This window comes from Drosophila willistoni (genome assembly GCF_018902025.1).
Source record: "Drosophila willistoni isolate 14030-0811.24 chromosome 2R unlocalized genomic scaffold, UCI_dwil_1.1 Seg167, whole genome shotgun sequence".
Lineage (NCBI taxonomy): Eukaryota > Metazoa > Arthropoda > Insecta > Diptera > Drosophilidae > Drosophila > Drosophila willistoni.
This window is the reverse complement of record NW_025814050.1, coordinates 20,119,557-20,142,602: the sequence shown is the minus strand read 5'-3', so window position 1 is coordinate 20,142,602 and position 23,046 is coordinate 20,119,557. Positions and strand designations below refer to the sequence as shown.

Sequence of the window (23,046 nt, the reverse complement as noted above, 5' to 3'; positions counted from 1 at the left end):
CATAATATAGAGTTAACAAAAATGACTACTTTAAATATAAGATTTGATGAAAAATTCACAATTTTAGATTTTAATCGCTCTTAGAAAAAATTAAAAAAAAAAAAACGGTCTCCTTAACGATCTAAAAGCTTTTCACCATTTTCATTTCACATCCAAGTAGACCCAAGAGTCTATTCATCTGAATTACTTTACGAATGACTTATGTATCTTTACTCCAAGTAAATTAAAAACACTTTTCAAAATTTTTCTTCCTTTGGTTGTTATAACATTTATTTTTGATTCATTTCAATTGATTTGTTTTGTGTTTTGTTTTTTTTTTATTAAAGTTTTGTTTTGTTTTTTTATAATACATATATGTTAGGGTTTAACATAAACTTATTAAATAATTTTGTGTTAATTTTTTCCATTGCATTTATATTTGCCACGTTTCCTTCTCCTTTCTGCCTGAAAATTGCGCGCCTGTTAACCAGTTTATTTAGTTAAAAATTGTACGCTAAATTCCAATTTTTTGTTTTTTTTTACACTAAAATCGACTCATTTTGCTAGATTTCATATAGATATATCTATATATAGGTGTATGTATATATACGTATTATGATGATTCAAGAACTAAGAGATACTTTTTGACTACAAGGCAAAAAATATTTTGTGTTAGAAGTGCACTGAGAGAAAATGAGAACTAAGTTGTTATACGTATATTTTGTTTTTTGGTTTTGTTTTTGCTATGGTGCATGATAAAACAAAATGAAAGAAGATTTTCCTACGAGGACGCGAAGGCTCTATGAGTCTTCACGGAACTACCAAATGCTTCAACTGACCCTGGGTCAGTTTATCCTCCGCTTCTTCTTCTTCCATGTTTCATATATATATACACATTATCTTGGTATATTCATCTTTCAATTTTTCCTGACGATCCGAACGAAGTGAAAAAAATTTTGGCTCAATGATTGATGTGGTCGATGTTTCTAAAATTATATATATGGTCTGATATCGTATGTCGAAAAAGCTGCAACTTATTGTTAGAATTCTATTATGAACAATATCCACATGCACACTGAAGGATATTACGTTTGTCAGCGGAATTGGTAAGTGTGATCCAGAAAATATATGCATACAATATATCTATGGAAAGTTAAAAAATAGCATGGAGTTTTAGATCCTTTTGCCATGACAGCTGATAAATCATAAATTAAAATTATTTGTATAAATAAATCAGAGGATCATGATTTAAAAAATAAACTTCAATAGAAAGTAAATGCCTAATAATCGTAACTATATAAAAGTTAATGCTTTTGGAATCGGGAACATAATTTAAAATATAATCAAACTATATTGGGTTGTTGCTAGAATCAAAACAAAATTGCTTTATATAGAAACTATTATCATACTATGAAGCATTAACCGAAACAGTTTACCAAAAACATAAATTTTCATTAAAAAATCCATTTTGAAGTATCTCAAAGGATTTTAAGACAAATTAAATAGAACTGAAAATGATGAACCACATTTGTAATGAAAATTAAATAAAAATTTAGTAGTTTCCAATAACCGAAATAATCCAAACGGTAATCATGGTTATAATTTTAAATACAACCAATATAGGAACACTTCAAAAAGGAATTTGTTCATAAAATGAAGTATATTTAACCGACACGACTATAAGGGAGGTTCTAATTTAAACATAGTTTTAGATTGAAATACATTATCAAAGTAAAAATACTTTAAATTTGAAATTTCAAACCATTCGAACACAAAAACAACCGAAAATACCACAAGGTAACAAAGGTTAATGCGAAAATAGGGTCAACAAAATTATTTAATGAATAATTGTTAGATGGATTACGTTGAAAACTTAAGTAATTATCGAAAAAATACTTTAAAATATCAATTCTTACCAAATCGGAAAAAAATAATCAAAACTATTGTAATGGTTATTAAAAACTTGCTATAAAAACTATTTAATTCTGTTACACTGAATTGAACTAATCCTGAAGAGTGATTTATATACTATTTGGGTTCTTAAGTTTCTCAGGAATGCTGAACAAATTAAATTACTGAAGATTGATCGGACAAAATGTTTGTATATAGTTATTTACTGTTATCGATTTTATCCCACTCCTAGCGTAATTTAAGAGAATTGAACTAACATTGTTATCGGTTTTTGTTTTTCGACAGAGACATACACACGCACACACACATACAGACAAACATTATGTAAGTATTTTAGACTAGATTTAAATATTAAGCCATTCCTTTGTTGCTGTTTACTAAGACTGCATAAACCAAATCACATTTAGAGCAGAGAATGGAGAGGGAACCAATTGCCCAGACATCTCAAACCACGATGGGTGTGCGACCATCCAGGGTCTTGCTATCTGTTAGCGTAGAGGATAATGAACAGGAAGTATTATTATCTGCTTCCATTATGATAAGTTGATCCTGCGATCCTGGCGGTGGATTATGAAGCTGAACCTGTTCGGTTATGGTTCGCGGATCACTGTCCGATGAAATGGGCGAAGCACTGCCCATAACTGGTGAAGGTGTGAAAATGGCATAAAGCGAACTACTCGAAGTGGATAGATATTCATCTGAATCTCCTTGAACCTCCTGCTGTTCCTCCACCTCGATCTTTTCTAGGGGAGAATTCGCCACCTGAGTCATTACAGTGGCCTCCTCTTCGCTATTGGAGCAATCAACTAATTCTGCCATAGTCCGTTGTAGGCGTATATGTTCCATTCCGTCACCTTGATCATTCAGTTGGTAATACAGCTCTAGACCTTGATCCAAAATTGGTGCAAATAGTCTACGAAATTGCTGTAAAAGAACAGCTTCATCATCCAGTTCCTCTCGCTCTGCTGCTGTTTCTGCTTGGGGTAAATTAAAATCAATTTTATCATCTAGAACTTCTATTAGTCCCTCAACACTTTCTATTGAGCAATCTTTAACACTTCGTTGACCGCGTCAGACTTTGCCCGCTTTGGGCGATTTGCATTTCAAAGGCGTGGCTCTGCAAAGAGAAGAGAATGGCAATTTAATTATAATTTCACATGGATATATTTCATAATTTTACCCGCCGCCGCCTCCGCTGCTAATCTCATCCTTGCCCGTTTGCGTTTGTGCAGTTGATACCTGACTCTTGCTATATGGCGCCTGGAATGAGGTCGATGTTATGGTAAAATATCCACCCGGTTTCGGTTTCAAATGTCTATTATTCATCTGCATATGCACAGTCTTCATAAACTCGATTTGATGGGCCAATTTTTGTATTTGTTCCTAAAGAGAAACGGAAATGTTAATCAACTTCATTTACTTTCAGTGAGGTGTGACTTACCTTTAGTTCTTCATTCTCTTGGTAGAGATCGGGTGACTCTTCTGGCACTAGACCCACTCCATTTAGTGAGAAAGAAGCGGTTATACTTCTCACTTTGGCCTTTTGATCCCATTTGTCACCTTGTCCCTTATAGACCCGTAAAATCTTTGGTCCAAATACCAGAGCAATTGTGGTTGTTGTCGATAGTTGAGTGCGAACGAAACCCAAAAGATATTTATAATCAGGTCCAGCATTTGGGAAAAGCATGACACTAAAGTAGAAGAAGAAAATGGGAGATGTAATGGAGAATCTCAGAAACTAACAATTGATATTTTTTTCTTTATAAGTTTTTCAGGAAATTCAGGTTCTATACAGAATATATCGATCAATAGAACAAGTTGTTTCTGCATATCAGCTACATAATCCACATAATCTGCTTTATTTAATACAATTTATAGTTGATTTTTCAAGCCACGACGAAAAGAAAATATCGAAAGTATTATAAAGAAAAAGCATGGTGGAATTTAAATTAAATTAATTTAATTTTAAATTAGACTAAAATATTGCTTTACGATTCAATTTGAAAATTTGTAAAAAAAAGTGTGAAAATTTTTATAAAATTTATTACAAAATTATGATAAAAATAATTTTACAAAATAAGAAGTGCATCTAAGAGTGAAATTTCAAAACCACTTTATTGTTTTTACCCTCTCTAACCATTCTGTTAATTATAAAATAATTCTAATCTATATTTCATACTTTTCTCACTTTTCGATTCTGTAAAATTCTGTTAGACCCTGCCTTTAATATCCATTAATATAAACCAGAAGTTTCTAAGTTACAAATTTCATTTAAATGACCCAAAATTTTAGTTTTAATAATTAAAGTATTCACAAGATAAACATTATGCATTTAAAATATGCAAAATCCATGTAATGCTTTTAGGTAAGAGGTATGTAATTATAACATTTACCCACAAATGAGTGCAAGAACAAGTTAAATTGTTATTTTGTTGTCAATTGTCTAAGCTGACCTAGTGAAATTTGTACCTTTTTATTTAAAAACAAGTTGAGCGAACAAATTGAATTAATTATATATAATTTTCAATTTCCTGGAGTTACCAAACAACAGAGAAAGAGAGAGAGAGGAAGAGAACTTAAGCCAACACAAGAATGTCCTGTGAATGTCTATGTAAACAAAAGACAGACAAGGATGGAGAAAAAAAAAATGGAAAGAAGGATTACAAGGGAAATGTGAGCGCGCACAAAGCAAAAGAATTTAATTAAAACAGTGAAGCACATACAACGTTGGCGGGGGGAAACGGTGGGACAGGGGAAAAATGTCTTTTTTTTTGGCGGGGAGAAGGGAAGGCGGCTATAAGCAACATTCACTTAATGGGCTTGACGCATGGCTTACACTCGGCAAACATGAATGAAATGTGTCTCTGTCAGGGCGTTGGATTTGGGGGATTGGACTTACTGAAATGCTACCATCGCTATATTAACAATGGCAATATTATAGATGGCATAGGATATTAAACGGGCCTCGTTATATAGACTCTCTGCATTGCGTACATTATAGCAAACACGTATGCCCCAGGCCAGAAAGAAGACCTCACCAATGGCCAAACTGTGATCCCACCAATTGTATGAGCATTGCTTAAATTTCAAATGATTTTGATCGTAGATCTGCGAAAAGTACAAAAAGCTATATAGAAACTATACATTTCAGCCCCTATTTGCTTGCTATACTTACCACCTCTGCATAGGGCGTGGCCGAGATGGTCCAAGTACCCAAATAGATTAACATCACCAGAAGAATCGGCACCATCCATTGCAATAATTGTTGATCATTGAGCTTGATCTTGTGGGCCGATTTCACACGATAAGTCAATGAGACCCTGCAAACGGAAAAGCTCTATATAGCCAACAGATTTTACAAATGTTAATACCAAGGTTTAACTAACCGCCAGGTTTTCATTAACAATGATGTGTAGGTGATGCAAAAGCCCATGTGACGTGTCCATTTCGTAACAATGCACCAACTTGTGTCCAGATAGGGGAATATGGCAACCATCTGGAAAATGAGAAATTTATAGGAATATTTTAAGGAATTTGGAAGAAATAAAAGCGATTTTAATGTTCAAGGAAAGAGTTATTCTGGTAATATTACATAATTTTGACAAATTTCATGTCTCATAAGGAAAATATCAATAATTTTGTTATACAAGGACAAGGCTCTTAAGTAAAACCATTAGAATCTTTTTTCAAAACTAAGACAAAACAGTTTTTATAGCAGTTCTCTTGATTATTTAATGATAGTTGTAAGAAATAGGTATATAAGTAAACAAGTTTCGGAATAGTAAAGAAAATAAGGGAAATCTTTATGAAACTACAGTATTGTTAAAGTATGAGGTATTCCTATAAGAAACTCATTTTTTATGACGCATAAAGAAAAACTTTTATTTGAAACTTTGTCTAATTAGAAAATAAAATTATTTATAATAATAATAACAACAATCAAAATGTTATATATTCTTATTATAGGTTTGCCCCCTTAGGATGCGTGACAATTTCATTTTTCCTATCGTTAATTCCAGCTGCACCCTCCTCCATGACGCCCAGAGTGATGGAGCTGTCCAGTTCCTTCGATCTCCTGACCAAAGGCGTTGTGCATTGCACACAATTCTCCATGCCTGGTGTATATTCCTCGATTTGAATGGTTGTCTCGAAGAAGCGATATCGGCGATGGATCAACTCAGTTGCCTTTTCCAAAATCATCTGAGGATCGGCATCTTTCTCAATGGCCAAGTGAGCTGAGAGAGCCACCTTATTGATGCTAATGGCCCAGATTCTTAGATTATGAACATGAAGCACACCATCGATGGAGAGAAATGTTCGTTGCACTTCCTCATAGTCCATGTAATCGGGAGTAGCCTCCATGAGGACCATAAGGACATCTCTGAGTATTCGAAAAGTAACATAAAGTACAATGATGGAGAAGATAAACGTGCAAATCGAATCAATCATGGCCCATTGTGGCACAAAGAATATAACGATGGCGGCTACAAAAACTCCAATACTTTGGATCATATCGCCAATCACATGAATAACAGCGGCTCGTACATTGATATTCTCGGGATGTGCTTCCTGCACCCATTGACGGGAAACGGATGTAGCCACCAAGGCTGGAGGATCATTTGCGTGCTTTAAGCCCATCTCGAGTTCGGTTCTCTTTGCGCTGGCACTAACCAAAGTAAGTCGAGACTCTTTAGTCTTAAGACGTGGTTGTCTTGCCGCTTCAGAAGGATTGTGCGAGTGTCCATGGGTCAACTGAACGGCCATTATAATATTCACCAAGATGGCCAGGCCAGAGGTTATTAACATTATTTTCGCATCGACATCATGCTGACCCGTCCAAAGGCGTTGACAGGCCAACCAAACTAGAATTCCTAGAGTAAAATTTGTCTTTCTTTAATGTGATTTGTATTTATTAAGTTGAATTTTCGGAGGCACTGTCCTCGCGTTTCCCATTCAAAGTGGTGACCCCGATGAGACTCTTACTTATTAGAACTAGAACGTTTTTCTTCTAACTTCTCAACTTTAATTTTTGTAATCTATTATGAGTTTATTCTAAATATTTTATAAGTTATTTTTTAAATTTGTACTATTTTATTTCTTTATTAGGAAATCCATTTTGCTTGAAAATCCTTTATGGAAAGCTTTGATTTCAAAATCAATTTCTATTGAAAAATAACGTATATTAGAAAGAGTATGAGAACATCTACATAGCCAAATGAGAGCACAAGTCCCTATACTTGGATTCAAATTTGCAACCTCTAATAGTAATACTTTCTAGTTTTTTCATTAAAGATCTATCATTCAAAATATAGCGGGAATAATACTTTGAAAGATCATTAGCTTTTGAAGAATTTCTCTAAAACACATTTTAAGTATGTTTATTATCTAAGTACCTACATATATATAAATCAGAAATACCCGCTTCTTAAATATACCTATAGCTTCTAACTAGTTTCTTTTGAAATGTGTGGCCATCTCTTACCTGTAATAACCCATATAAAATAGACTGAAATCATGGCGCCAATAACCTCTGCGCGATACCATCCGAAGCTCATGCGTTGCGTCGATGGCCTGGCACTGATGAACAAAGCGAATAGGGATATGAGAAAGCCAGCCAAATCAGTAAGCAGATGCGCTGCATCTGTGGCTATGGCCAGGCTATTTGATAAAATGCCACCCACAATTTCGGCGGTCATGAAGAGCACACAAAGGACGCAGGCAATTATTAGTTTGCGGCGAGCAACTCTATCGACGCCCTCATTTTGTCGCTCAAAGTGACAATGGTCTAACCAACGAGTTGTTATATGACTATGTCCTGTAATGGTCAATGTTTTCATAGATTCCGAATGGGGGAGTTTAGATTCCGTGCATTCCTTCTCTGGCTCCATGATAATGTGAGGTTTAGTTTCCTCTATCACAATGTCGAAATCTGATGCTGGAGCTGGTGGAGGCAGTGGAATTGGTTTTGGCTCCATGATAACAGATCCCTCTTGAATAGGATCTAGAGTAGCATTTTTGATTTCTTCAGGATTGGTTATAGTTCCAGCTTCTGCGGTCCTTTTAACTGCTCCGCCATCGGACTCATAATTGAGAGGTCGCCGAAATGGTCCTGTGAGAATATTTATAATGCCCGTTTGATTTTTAGATGTGGCAAATTGTGGAACCATCAGTTTCTCCGCTTTCTCATCTGTTTCTAGGTAGGAATAAAGTGGCGGAGTCTGAGTGCCTATAACTTGAGTGTCGTTTCGCGACGAAGGAGTGGAAAGGGAAGGGAAGGGACTCTTATAATACTTTGGCCTTGAGGCTGCCTCAAGACGTTGCCATTTTAATTGCATATCCGGTGTGATATGCTCAGCAGCCAGTGGTGTCCTGAGGGAAGGTTCCAGCAGTTCAAGTGGTGATAGCATTTCAGAGACATGGTCGTTTTTTTCCTGCTCATGTTTGCCAAAGTAGCCCGAATTTTTCGAGGCTATCTCAGAAGATTTCCCCACTATTTTGGACTCCCTCTTAGGGAAAGTATTTAAAGGACTTTTGTTGGTTTCCTGTAGATTTGTCTTTGACTGCATTGACTTGAGTCGATGGAATTCGCTTTGCTTCACCAGCCTTTCTACATAGTGTTCAGGCCTCATTTGTACTCTTTCTTCTTCCTCCTCATCCTCGTCATCGGAATCGTTGCCATCTTGATTGTAATATCTACGCCGATATCTTAGTCTATGGTCTGATATATCGGGTATTTTGACTGTTTCTCTAAGAGCAGCATGCAAAGCGGCTTCATCTTCATCACTCTCCGTATCGGAACTGGGTGCAGGCAAATCTTCGCCACGTTTTTGTAATGGCGGCGGTGGCTTCCCATCCTGGCCCCCCTTTTCTCCATTTCGGTTCATATCCCCCAAAAATGAAATATATCTCTCTTAGCTCACATATAGAACTCGTTTGATTAGAAAATCTTGTTATGTGTTTTTTTGTCTCCCCTCTTATATCTCTGTCTCTCTCTCTCTCTCTCTCTGTCCATGTGAACAAGAGAAAGTCAACCTCAATCCTTAAAAACCTCTTAACCCTCATTTGGTGTTGCTGTTCATGCTATTGTTTGTGGTTTTTATTTGTCCACTGCGGAAAAGATGTTGGCAAGGACAGGGGTCGTAATGGTTAAATGGGAAGGGGGAGTAAGTGGCTTTGTTGTTGACAACATAATTGTAAACAAGTGAGATAATGGTGGAGCTGTACGCAGAGAAAGGGGAAGAGAGAGAGAGAGAGAGAGAGAGTGAGTGAATTCAGTCCTAATGAATTTGAAATACTCTTTTAAATAAATTCTTTAATATAAATAAAGGAATTAAATCGAATATAGTTACAGTTGGTATCATTAATTTACCTTTAAGATCAGAGAACTCAATTTTTGTTAAGTAAACAAATTAATTATAAACAAGGGTAAAGGAGATCGTGAAAGGATCATCAAATACATTTGCCTTCATTTGTCGACTTAATGTATTCCTTTAAAAAAAAACCTTAAGAACAAACAGGATAAGTTACACTTTATGCATACCAAAATATATATCTCTTTCTAATATTATTGTTGAAATACCCAAATTTCTTCAACTTTTTCAACCAATGACCATAATTTTTAAGATCAGAAGCTTTTTAGCTAGAATTATCCATGTAAAATAACCCTTACTTTACTCAATCACATATTGGTTATTTATTATTCCATTTAACCATTCCAATAACTGGATTTTTATGGTCATTTATTTCGAAATGCCTTGTTGGATGATGTTTATTCAAGGTAATTGATTAAGGTTACTCAAAAAGCTGTTACCAACACCATAAGCAAACCCTCCTGTCTCTTGACATGTGCGTTCCAACGTTGGGGAAGGGCATAAAAGCCGCATTTAAAAGCATATAAAAAAGGGATTTTATGTTGCGGACCTGCTTCACACATATGGGTTAATTACTACAATGAGACCACAACAACACGTCGACGAATCCCAGATCTTTTGTCACATTAGCGAGCGTTGTTGACACCCTTTTAACTTTCACTTTCCCACTTCAGTTCACTTTCATCTTCACGTTTACTCACCTCCAAATACATGATGGCGCAACCAATCAGGGTAATCATCAAAAAGATGGGACTAGCCACTTTGAAAACCTTAACACGTCGATGCCGGAAGAGATAACCAGCCAAAATGAAAGTGCCACAAGCACAACCAATCGAAATGGTCAGCAGGGATATTCTAAACAAAGATGCAATATTGAGATAACATTTTTGCTATATTTTATTTCTCCTCTTCTTCGGTCTTACCTGAATGGCCAATGAAAGTTGGCCAAGCAAGGCTCTGGCCCGGTGCACTGGTCACAGCCGGGAGCACAGGCCAAACATTTGAATACTTCTGTATAGTAATTGCTTATATTGTCCTGATGCTCTTGCCAGGCAATTTCCATAATGGTGCCATTGAAGCCATCGGGATGACGCAAAGAATAGTATCCACGCTTGCACAGGCACTGATAGGAGCCGCGGGACCAGCTGCTACTAGTTAAAGCACTCAGTATTTTGCCCCCGGTTATTGTCGTTGAATCCAAATTTGGGCTGGGCTGACGATAATCGCACTACAACGAAATAGTTGGAGATAAATATGGGACAAAAGCTAATCATACGGTCATACTAAAAGAGTTTGTTGGTCAATCTATTGTATAACTAATAGACATTAAATTGAACCAAAAATTTTACAATGATTATAAGAAAGTAAATTATTCTTAGCTTGGCTTATTAGTCATAATACTAGAGCTGAAAAATCAAGCACTTTGTTTTTAAATGTGTGACCATATCTTACGGTGCTTAGTACTCAGGTCAAGCTCAAACATTTATAATTCCCAACTGGTTAAAATATAAGATGGAAGTTATCTTGGTAACTGAATACTAGCAAAACAAAGTGCAAATTTCATAAATTATTTAAACTATTAATTAATGTATCTTAAACTTTAAACCCTTTTTTTAGTCATTCTTTAGGTAGTTACTTAAAGTAAGCATCATTCTTTGCTTCTTTAAGTCAATCAAGTAAGGTCATTGAAAAATGTAATGGAGTTACTTAAGATTTTCAAAAGGACACTGCCTTATTTTATGTCTTTTGACAGTGTTTGTTTCTTGTGAGTATAAAAGCATTTTGTTATATTATTATTTGCCTAACCAATATTCTTTGGTTATCAGAAGGTACTGTAGTTTCATAAGAACCTCTTCATTTAATGTAACTTATGTAACTTACCACCATGGAGTTGCGATGACATTTATGAGAGCCATGAAAGGCCTGCAAATCATTAATGAAGTCGACATCGCTGGTAATCAGCTTACCACCACCGCCGCCGCCACTGCCACCGCCAACGCCAACGACTCCTCCAGCCATTCTGCCTTGGGGTCGTCTCAGCATCATCATTGTCATCAGTTTCTTTTGATGGCTACCCGATTGGTAAGTGGAAAATCCGCTCAAGCCGCCCTCACACTGATTCACCCTCAATGTGGACACATTGATGTCGATGCTAATGAAGCCACGCAAGCCATGGCGACCACTCGGTGGAATGGCAATGCTGTAGGACACTAGCCATTTGCTCAATGCACAAGAGAAATATGGATATGTCCACCAGCCTTTGTAATAGTTATTCGGTGGGCTAGGCGCAAATTTCGGGGAACGCAAACTTGGAGTGCTAGTTTCATCATCGAACCTGGCAACACATGGAAGAGAATATGATATTAATTTAGACACTATTTCTCGCAACAGATGATACAGGAGCGGTTCAAAATAAGGCTGAGATTCGACTTGATGACTATAATGTTGCAGAGCTTATGAATTTCTTTTGAATATATTGAAATTGGAAAAGAAATTAATACGTAAGTGAATAACTTTATTGTACCTTGGGCTCATTTTACTAGGTACTCGTTGTAATGGGTGGCCCTTCTTGCTTCTTCTTTGTATTTTCCTATTCCTATTCAAATTTACGCTGCAATAGTGATCGTTATACTCTACTCGTTACTTTTTACTCGTTATAAACTCTATAAGTCGCTCGTAAGTTTGTCCTCTTTCCAAGCAGTAATGAGAACTCGTTGCAACACGTAAATTTTACTCGTTAACTTAACTTTTTAAAAGACTCTCCTTAATACTTATAAAAAGGCTCTTACTTACTACGCACTTCTTTCTAATAACTAATGCTAAACACAACTTTTAGCTTAATCATCTCATTAAAAATAAGCAACATTCTTTGGTTGTATCTTGATAACAAAACCGTTCATTCAAATTAAAGTTAGCTTATCCAAAAATTGACAATTCTGCTTAGAAACGTTCCTGTCTACACTTACCATGGATAACTGTTGGCTGGCTTTTTGCCAATTTGCAATCCTTCTTCATTATAGCGTTGCGTTTCACCCTCGCCCAAAACTTTATCCTGGCTGCCCTTCACCCACCACACATAGGACTGCACCGCCCCATTGGTTAGATTCAAAGCCAAAATCCGTGCACCAGTTATGAATTCATCTGTAAGCAATCCCTTGGCCAAGGCATCCGAGAGTCCTGAAACACACAAATGTAATGAAAAGTTCTCTTTAAAGGATTTTGTGGTCTATGAAGCGTTGAAAAAACAGAGAGTGGTGGATAGTTTTCATTTTACATGGGTGACCTTGAGTCACAGTCATTAAAAGTCTCCAACAGCCTTGTCCAATCCCTTTAGCCCCGACCAAACTCGGCTGGCCGCCCTTCACTTTGACTGCGGAATACCATGATTAATATGCCGAGCATATCCCAGTTTCCATTCCCTTTCGGTGCGTACGCTGAAATGTGTTGGTGTATGTGTTTGTGTGTGTGTGTGTGTGTATGTGGGTGGCTGTCAAAAGCTAATATTTTTCGCCATTTCTTTCCCTGTTGTTTGACTTTTTTCCCCCAACCATTGCCGGCAATGAGAATTGTTTACAAAGTAAACTTATTTAAATTCGATTACCGCAACTTCCGTTTTATTTTTTTGTTTCCTCTTTATGTTTTTACATTGTTGCCTTTTCTTCTTCACGGTTTTTTGTGTTTTTTTTGTTTTTTGTTTCTTGTCTTCGCTAAGTTTTTGCTGCTGCTGCTGCTGCTGGCCAGGTGCCGTTACAGTTTTAACGTTTCTTCTTTTGTTCTTAGCTGTTAAAAGTTTTAGTCAAGCATGGTTATGGTTGGGTGGTGATGTATCTGTGTGTGTGTGTGTGTAGGCTGGGGCGTGATCCTTGGCAAGGACATGTACCAAGGCTTAGATCCCCAAGTTGATGATGATGATGGAACTTAAGGTACATAAATAAAATGCTAACTGAGAGTTGTAGCAATGTCCAAATCATTGCACAAAATATTTCATTTAATCTTAATAGATTTATTGTATAAATACTGTTTAATGACTAGAGACAAGTTAAAATTTTTTCTTAATTCCAACGATTACAAAGCAATATAGTAATATCTTAACATGAATCACATTAATAAAGAGTTTTATAGAAAACAAAAGCTTTTCTTTAAGTAAACCTATTGATGCATAATTAGGTTGAGTGAACAAACCATATAAAGATCGCCAGGATGTAATTTTTGTGACAATTGTCCATAGCCTTTATTTGAAAGCTGTTTGAAGGTAACATATTAAAATTAATATTACGTATACGCCCCATTAAACGTCTTGCATTAGCAAGTACTGACGATATTATATTCTTAAGAATATAGGAAAACTAACTGAATTACTATTGTAAAGTCAAAACTTTAATATAAAAGTGAATGGCTTGCTATTGTTTTCAATCTTAATACGGATTTAAAATAGTTGATAATAATTTTGAAAAAGTTTTCTTATTCTTCGTAAAATTTGTAAATTCAATTTTAAATTTCTCTAAATTAATGAGCGGTTCTAAGAAATTACTTGCTTTCAATCCCGAAAGTGTTTACCTTATGAATTGGCAACTAATATTTCTTTAAGGATTCTTGGTAAATAGTTTTGCTGCTTCAAGAATTTCTCATTTGTTGATGTTTTCGGTTTGTAGTTGTCAAATGTTTATACTTTTTGGAACATATTTTGCTTAGTTGTCCGCATCACCGTCTAACGGCACATTAGTAATGCTTGTCACCCAGTTTAGTTACACATATGTCTGTAAGAGGCCCAAAACAATATCAGAAGAGGGGTAAGGGAAATGGAAGAGGGGTGGCAAAAAGGATACTTGGCATAAGTTGGCCATTCATCATCTCCATCCAGTCTGCACTGTGCCATTTGCCTTTTTTGCACTTCGTTATACATCATCAATCTAGCACATATTGTTGTTAGTTGTTGTTTTTACTGTTGCTGGTTTATTTGTTTTTCCACAACTTGGCCAACAATTGTTACAATTTGAGGCAAGAGGGAAAAAATTTGCCCTTTTTTCTCTGTTTCTCTCTGTTTGTGTATTTGTGTGTAGGAATAAAAGTGAAATTGGCAATTGTTCAAAGTACAGTTGGACAAGTTTTTGTTTATTGGCTTGCCAGGTTGTTACTTCTGTTTTCCTTTTCATTGGAAAAATAATGAAATTTTGCCAGCAATGCAAAAGATTTTCCACTCTCTGTATACCAAAAATAGCTCGAAATATTGAAAGAAAACTTTAATTGACAGCAAATCAATGACAATGGAGAGCCGAGAACCCAACAAAAAATTTAAGTCCTAAACCCTTTTTCAATATTTCTCTTTACCTTTTGAGTCACTTTTCAATTTGGCGCCTAAAAGCATGCAATATTTTTTTGTTTGCACTTCTCATGCTTTCCTTTCATTCTTAAACTGTCTGTCAAGCAATTGATAGCCTTTAAGTGACTCTTTGTGTGTGCGGGTGTGTGGGTGTGTGGGTGTGAGTGTGCTCGTGTGTGTGTGTGTTGGCCTTCTTTAAATTGGCTTAAATTTATTCGATTTGTGAGGCACTTTATGGGGAATAATTTATGCGCCACATCAAAATTTCAACAGTCAACAGAGAGAAAGGGAAAAGGACAAAATATGTTCAGGCGAGCAAACAGCGGCAAGCGAGCGAGTAAGCCACAAAAAGGGAAAGTGGGATAAGGGACACCAAGACAAGTGCCAAAATCTTCTTCAACAAATGGTTGGGCTCCTGTTGCTTCTGACTGAGCTCAATCGGATGATGAAGATGATGATAATGATGAACAGGATGATGATGATGATGATGATGATGATGATGAATAACAACAGCAACAAAAGGACACGCAAATTTGCTTTCACTTTATGCGATTTTTGCTGACACGTCGTCGCACCTTTTTCAAGATACAACGTAAAGAAACACCGACTGACTGACATACAGAAGAAAGTGGATAGCGGAAAGCGATAAGAGATGATGTTGGGGTAAGAAGAAAACGGGGCATAACTCGAGGTCTGGGTTAGAAAATCATGGCCATAAAGGCAACTTGTGCGCTTCAACACTCAGCCAGATGTTGCTTTCTCTTATATACACACATAAATATATATATATATACATATATACATATGTATATAATATTAAAAACCAGAGACTAGATGAGACCGATGAGTTCATTGTGCGTTTTCCCTTTTTTTTCTTTTGCGTTTTGTTTTGCTCCTTGTTTTTGCTGTATGTCCTTGACAATATACATGACTTACTGATAGCTTTGCCTCGATATGATAATGCACTTGAAAAAATTTAGGGATACAATTTGTTTGATACCAACATAACTTAATCAACAAGTAGTAAAAATGTACAGAAATTTATTTGAAGAGACGTTTGGCTCAAGGAATAAAGCAGCAGATCTTGTTCAGTATTAGAACTTCATAGCTAAACTGTCCCATTAGACCTAGTTATTCAAGGATAGCATTATCGCATATTTAATTATATAACTCAAAACTCTTCTCCAGTTTAGATGGAGGTTGTCAAACTTTCGTTTGGCTATGAAAATATAGACCACTGATCTGGTAATTCAAATAGACTTGTATAGATATACTTTCTGAGGTATGCGCATACATACATAGCTGCTATCTTTATGTTAACAAAGTCGAGGGTAAGTCTTTGGTGTTTTTATAAAATAATTCAATCCCTCAATGGAAGACGATCTCAATTTTTACGCTATGAAAAACTAACTTGTTTCTCTATCATAGCCAAATTTAGCTCAAAAACTCCTCTATGCCAAACTTACTTCTTAGAGTAAACTTATTGAAAAGGTATTTAAAGAATATTATAAGCTTGTGGTGTACACACTTTCATCATAAATGCCGTGAGTCTAAGCCCTACTTTTGGAGCATTTTTAATCCTTAGAGGTTTAAGCGTAGCAAACATTTAAGTTCGGTACTTTTTATTATCATTTTTTGAAATATAAAAAAAAACCTAAACATATTTTAGCAAAACGAAAATTCACATAGGAAATAAATTCATTAAAATGGTTTGTCTGTTGGAAAAATTGATACTCAGGCTCCTAGTCTGTTAATTTAAAAAAAATCACAATTTAAGATTAAAATAAATTCTGCTCTCTTTAAACTTCAGTTATATATTTCTATTTGCTACGTTCTACAAATTTAAACATTCATAATAATTAGCATGATTAATCCTGACCCACACTGCGTATGCGTTATTACATATGTGCGAGAAAAAAAAGTTGATTGTTTAAATATTAATAATCTGAAAAATGCAGCCAATTAAAATTTTTTCAGAATTTATGCATTTTTCATGCAAATAAATAAAGTAAAACGACTATAAATAAAATCTACATATAAATCACTTTCGATTCAAGCATTTTGGTTTATCGCAGTGTATAACCTGCCGCCGTCTGTTGTCAAGGCTTGCCACTGTCTTGGGGGACTGAGACTGATGGTTGATGGTTGGTTGGTGGGCGGTTAGGTGGAACCTCTCTCTTGCCATGACAGCCGCGACAGCCATAGGGTTGACAACGACAACGAGAACGAGAACGAACGACGCACTTGTGGCGCATCAAGCGGACGCTTTTGCCTTTTCATAACCCAAACCAGTCACCCACCCACCCAACCACCCACACCAACATACACATATATGTGATATATGTATAGAATGATGTCCCTTGGTCGTTCCCAAGTACTTGGGATGTAGTATATTTAATTTAAAGTTCGCGTTGTGCGTTGTCATTTGCCACATTCGGTTTGCTGTTACTCGCATCTGTGATTTTGTCATGGCAAACAAGTGAATGGACCAAAAAGGTACCCACCAAGGAGATGTGGGTGAGTGTGTGTGTGTGTGTCTGAGGAATTAACATATGAACATTCGGTAAATGGAATGGAATGAGAGACAAGCATACGACATGTTGTACAAGCTTGGACATGTGACAAGTTATTAAGAAAATTGTAATGGGACAAAAAATGGTGTAAAACACAAAATTGTGAAAGTGAAAAACTTTGACTCATTGTTTTAGTAGAGCCTTGAGTTCATTCATTAAACTCTTTGTACTCACCTCCGTGTCTGATGATGCCAACTTCCTGAAGTATCGATGCTGCCAAATCGGCCTTTTGTCTTGAACTCTCATAACGCTCCGAATTGATGGGCACTTGTAAGGGGCGATAGAGCGTGGAGATGCATAATGTACCCAAATTTTCGGTGGCAATGTCATGGATGGTCACCAGCGACTGTTCAACTGCTGTCTAAAAGTAAAGAAAGAGAAAGAGGCCAAATAATTTATTTAATGGACTTTATGCAAACTACAAAGGTTTTCATTGGAAATTTGTTCACAAATTTTATGCATATTTCTTATCAGGTGCCATGAAATGAAATTGGTTTTTAAACCGTTTAATGAACTGAACTTTTATTTATATAAAGGTACTAGGTATGTAGCTTGTTATCTAACTATTTTTTTAACTACCGAAATTTGAATAGTTATGTGAGCAAATGCGGGCTTTATTTGCTTTAACAAGACTCAAATGGTTTTCACACTGACTGGAAATTTCTAATGAAGATTGGTTGAGGTATAATATTTATTTAGTTTTCTTTTATGAGATGGCATTTAATTACATTGTGTTATTACAATTAAATACAATGTATTAGCTTTTTGTATAATTTGATATGCATTTGCATTTGTATAATTACCGTAAATGGTAACCATGTTAACATCATTACGTTAAAAGATTAATAAAAAGTTCTTGCCAATGAATTAGTTAATAAAATGTTTTTTGTTTAACGAATTGGCTATTACTGAAAGGCTATTAATAAAATTAGTCTTAGGTTTATAACTGAATCATTTTAAATAAACTCTTACCTAAATAAAGCATATTCAAAAATTCAAAAGCTAGATGTTCTTCTTATTGACTTTTTATTCTTTGACTTATGATATTCTGTATAGTGTCTCATTCTATAAAATTGTTTAAAGATTGACCTAGGAAATTATTCTGCAACATATTTTGAACGGTATTCTACATAAAAAAGGCAAAAAATGTTGGTAAATTTCATGAATTTCAGTTTTATATAAGATTTTTTCAATGAGTTGACTATAAACGGTCTTTAAATTGGTTCTACTCACAATTAGCTACTTCCAATATGATACGATATTAATGATATTCTCACCATAAAAATCCCATTGATTGCAGGATTTTTTTTTATTTATCCTAGCCACATGGATATGGTTTACAACGAAACCGAAACCGAAACGAAACGTTTCACACACGAAAAGCTTCCTTTTGAATAAACAAACAACTATTTAAAACTAATAAATTCAGGTGATGCTGCTCTCCTCTCATATTTTTTGCAACCCTTTTATTGATTCAATTTTGTTGGCTTTCGCCTATATCGATGTTGAAGTACAATTTACCTATCTGATTTACATATTCCATTGTATTTCCTAAAAATGGCAACAGAAAAAAAAAAATCGAAAAAACACAAAAGAAAAACTTCCCCTTTATTTACATCCCTCTGCGCGTCTATTTGAGTATACCCAAATCATTTTTGGTTAGCCCAAAACGTGTTCATTTTTTGCTTTTGTTTTTTCGCCCATTTTATGCGCATTAAAAATAAATTTTCGCTAAACAAAATTCATGGTAGGTTAAGTCTTTACAACAGTTGACCATCTCATGTATGTATAAGTATATGTAAATGTATATATAAGAGAGTGTGTGTGTATGTGTGTGAGTTGGTCTATGTTCTCTCGTTGGAAGACCCTTTTATCGTTTGAGTGGAAAATTGCGTTATTGGCTTTTCTTCCTTTTGTTCTATGCTTAAAACGCGCGCGAGGCGACTTTAAATTGTTGACAAATTCAATGAAAAAAACTTTTTGGTCTTGGCCAGCCTTAAACAGAGTTTCTTCTATAACGGTATATCTGTGTGTGTGTGTGTGTGCTTGTGTGCGTCTATTGTTTTGGTATTCTCTTTGTTTATTTGTTTGTTGTTTGCTGATACTAGGACAAAGAATGAAGTTTTTTGCTTGCCAAGTGTATTTTGATAATGAATAAATGAAAGATGAATAATTTCACAAAACTTGGCCACAAGAAAGTGCACTTAAAATCTTTTAAAGAAGATACTGCTGCACCTACATATATATTAAAAGACAACTAAAAGTTTTCTACTCTCACAGTAGAAACCAGAAATGGGTTTAGTTTAATTAGAGCCTGAAGAATAAATTTTCTTATGCTTTTTATCTCAATGTAAAGTTAGTCAGCAGGTTGCAAGCAATTGTCGACATTCTGTTCCATATTAAATTTACGCTAGTTGCTATTTATAGCTTGTCATTAGGGATTTAGCTTGACTTGTCTGAGGGTCTTTACTCATGATCCCTAAACTGGCACACCCTAGATATGCTATAGAAATTCTTGAGATTAAGCTTTGAATAGACTTGCTGGTGGTCTGAACTAAAAATAAGAGCCAGCAGGTTACTTTTTCTTTGAATCGCTAAGACAAATTGGCTAAACATGTCAATCTAGAGCGGATGTCCCTACAGAATACATTTGAGGTCATCAAAGATGTTGCTCTACCTATTGAAAAAACTACTGAAACTATTTTTATAGAAATATTTGACATATTTTTGCAGGCTTATCCTATTGCAAGTCTGCGTAAAGTATTTTAATACATGGGCTCCAAAAAGTATGCTATGTTTATAACAAAAATTTCTCAGTATTTACTTATTTAACAGTGCTTGTGATTCGTATATTCATTTAACCCATTTAAAAAAAAAAACCCCAAAACATAATTTTACCAATCGATTAAACGCTCATTGTGCGCCAAGTTACCTGAACTTAAGTGCACTTAATAATAATTTGCCGAAAGGGAATTCCAATTAAGCTTGAGCAAATGTGGAGAAACATTTAAGTGAGTATTTGAGGTGCAAACATGCAACGAAAACAAAACTCAAGTGCATCTTATGCTCATTATTTCAATGGCTCTTAATGCCATTTGCCACTTTTTATGGTGAGGAGAAAAATAAACACTATAGAGCAAGAGGTAAACAATTTGTTTTGCCAAATAAAAGTCGAAATTACTTATATTAAAAATATATTCTTGGGGGTTTATCTGTCTATTATTATAAGCTGAGATAAAATTACACCATTGTCATTTAATCTAGTCCAAGTTTTACTTATATTCTTCATTTAGTTATTTTGAATGTTAAAAAGTAGTCAATTGGAACTGAAATGATCTCATAATCATGTTATAATTAATTGAAACTTTCAAAAATGTAATTATTTTAACTTTTAATAATTATCTAAGCAAGTAAGTTTGTGTTATGACCAATCTAAAATTCATTTCATCCCATTGTCAAATCTATTAATCTTAGTACTTCTAAATTTAAAATACTTTCAAATGATTTAAAAGTTTATTTTATCTATCTTTCAATTATTCTTTTTTTAGCTTCACGAAAGATTATTTCCTTTGTTCTATTTTTCTTCTAAAACTATTGCTTAAGTTCCATAGAAAGCTGAAGGATATTCCAAATATTAACTCTTCACATTTATTTGTTCAACTTACCCGCAATACTGTATTGCCATCACCAATTCGTACAATATTTTTAAATGGATCTTCAAGTGGTGCCTCCCAGTTAGTTGAGGACTTGATACCACCTACTCCTGGCCCTGACGATGATGTTGATGAAGTAGCTCCTGCTGCTGCTCCTGCTGAAGCTGTTGTTGTCGTCGAATTGCTGTTGTTGGCTGTTTTTCCTATTCCTGCCGCTGCTGCTGCTGCTGTTTGAATTTGTGTGGCTGTTGTTGCTGTTACAGTTGTTGCCTGTGCATGTTGGGTAAGTGCCAGCAGCAACATCATCATCAGCAGCCAAGTTTTTCTTACTGAAGTAGTTACGGACACTTGTTGCCACTTCTTTCTCTTTGCCTGTTTCTGTCGTTGTCCCTGACAGATTCTTTCGCTTCTTCCTTGGCCTTCTGTCGGCCTTTCGCCGTCCATCTGCTTGAGCCTTCCTGCATTTAGAATGCATTTCATTGTTGTTTTTGCATTTGCAACAACTGCAAAGAGAGAGAGAGAGAGAGAGAGTGAGACACAAAATGATAAATGGTGTTGCAATATTAGTTACCACAATTTTCTTTACTTTTCAAGTTCTTCAATTAAAGTTTTAGTCCAACAAATTGCCCCTCAATTAAACCTCAACACCTTTCGGCCATGAGTGAAAACAAGCCAAAGGGAATAAAAGAGATGGGAACCATAAATAAATTCCTGAAATATTTATTTATGGCAACTTCATTGAAAGTCTGGGCAAATGGCCTTATCTGGCTGTCTCTCTGCCTGTCTTGCTGTTTACCTGTGTTTTCCTGCTCTACATACAAACCAACATACAATCCACTCGTAAAATAAATGCAGAAAAGGCATAAATAAAAAAACAAGTAAAGGCGGAGAAACATCCACGCCCTCGCTCCACAGCTTTTTCACTCGAGTGAAAGCAAACGAAATGTAAATATCAAATAAAAAAAGCATACGGAATACATTCATATACATATATATATATATGTATATATATATAGTATGTAACATGTCTTTAGCTGAAAGCAAACTAAATGGGTGAGGTTAGTGCGTCTGGATTTCAGTTGGTCAGGATGGATTGTGGAGTGGTGCGTGGTAGAACAGAGAAAGGCTTTCGTTTTCTGTTCAAAAAAAAACACACAGAAAAAAGTTGTTTGCTTGTCATAAAAATGGTTTTACGAAAAGTGGTAACTTGTTCTACTGCCACTGCTGTTCCTGCTACTGCTGATGATGATGGGCCTGCTCCCATTTTTATTTGCAAAGCTTTTAAAATAAAATGACTGCCATTTGTAAGAAAAGAAGTGGAAGAGAGAGTAAAATAACAACCAACTAACGATTGATACACTTTAAAAATTGAGCAGAAGCTATAAATTCAACTGACTTTCAATGAAATGAATAAAACTTCAAAAGAAAGCAATTCAAGCATCAATCATTGACAAACAAATGGAATTTTGCAAAATCATTTTCAACTCAACGTATTTCTTTCGTATACATAATAACACACTTTCTTAATGGTATAGAAAGTGAAGGAACAATAGCAATAATATAGACCGCCTAGTTAAAAATATTATAAATACCATTATTATGCCTTGTAACTTAAAGATGATTATACAAAATGTTTTCTTAAAGGATTATTGTTTTTTCATTCAAGAAGCGAATTCTTGGACTGTTTATTGCAGACTTTATAGAAGAAAATTAAGCCACTTCACGGCCCTAGATCCGCTTCTACTAATCGTTTTGAATTAAGTCAAGTAGGAGAGTCAAACGCACTTCATTTGGCATATTTTATTCATTTCGATACAGCTTTCGGATTTGATTAAAAAACAAATATGTTGGTATAATAACGAAAATGTAATACTTTGCAAGAGTTTTGATTTTAGTCGCTTTAAGGCGAGTGAGTGAATGAACTTGTTCCGTATTGACTTACTCACTTATTGAGTAGCTAAGCTTTCTATAGGTGGAGATGCCTTATTCATTGCAAACTTTCGACTAGCCTTAATACACCCTGTTCACATAAGTATAAGAACTGATAAGGGACCTTAGAAAACATTAATGTCATTACAAACTGAACACAAACTGAGTCAGTGAGTCAATTAAACAAACGAGTGATTGAGCAACTGAATGGGTGAAAAAACTGCGTGAATAACTCAATACAATCGCAGTCTTTCAGTCATCGAAATGGGTCGTTTGGATCAATACTAGTTAACAGTTACAGTTAGCAGTCC

General features: G+C 35.2%; 3 protein-coding genes across 3 annotated transcripts; all 3 read right to left on the bottom strand.

Moving 5' to 3' along the window:
• Positions 1–2,334: 2,334 nt before the first annotated feature.
• Positions 2,335–2,736, bottom strand: LOC124460221 (probable G-protein coupled receptor CG31760). The gene has a single exon (XM_047010693.1). It carries the CDS (start codon positions 2,734–2,736, stop codon positions 2,335–2,337), a length of 402 nt encoding a protein of 133 aa, XP_046866649.1.
• A 210-nt stretch (positions 2,737–2,946) lies between these two features.
• Positions 2,947–21,034, bottom strand: LOC6642126 (probable G-protein coupled receptor CG31760; the record flags this gene model as incomplete). The annotated part of the gene is made up of 12 exons (XM_047010491.1): positions 2,947–3,007; positions 3,071–3,273; positions 3,332–3,581; positions 4,790–4,998; positions 5,066–5,210; positions 5,277–5,386; positions 9,962–10,115; positions 10,184–10,488; positions 11,142–11,595; positions 12,227–12,437; positions 17,328–17,514; positions 20,819–21,034. Coding segments are annotated over 12 exons (2,490 nt in total), but the record flags the coding sequence as incomplete, so codon positions are not given.
• On the bottom strand, positions 5,783–8,823 carry LOC6642127. The gene is made up of 2 exons (XM_023175980.2): positions 7,373–8,823; positions 5,783–6,761 (listed from the first exon to the last, which is right to left on the bottom strand). The coding sequence occupies exons 1-2, from the start codon at positions 8,772–8,774 to the stop codon at positions 5,851–5,853; spliced, it is 2,313 nt and encodes a 770-aa protein (XP_023031748.1). The 5' UTR covers positions 8,775–8,823; the 3' UTR covers positions 5,783–5,850.
• Positions 21,035–23,046: the final 2,012 nt, after the last annotated feature.

Excerpts from the sequence above, each read along its gene's own strand:
- LOC6642127 (XM_023175980.2), bottom strand. The coding sequence starts at position 8,774 with ATGAACCGAAATGGAGAAAAGGGGGGCCAGGATGGGAAGCCACCGCCG. Across the intron at positions 6,762-7,372 it reads TTTTATATGGGTTATTACAG|GAATTCTAGTTTGGTTGGCC; the intron begins GTAAGAGATGGC and ends ATTTTACTCTAG.
- LOC124460221 (XM_047010693.1), bottom strand. The coding sequence starts at position 2,736 with ATGGAACATATACGCCTACAACGGACTATGGCAGAATTAGTTGATTGC.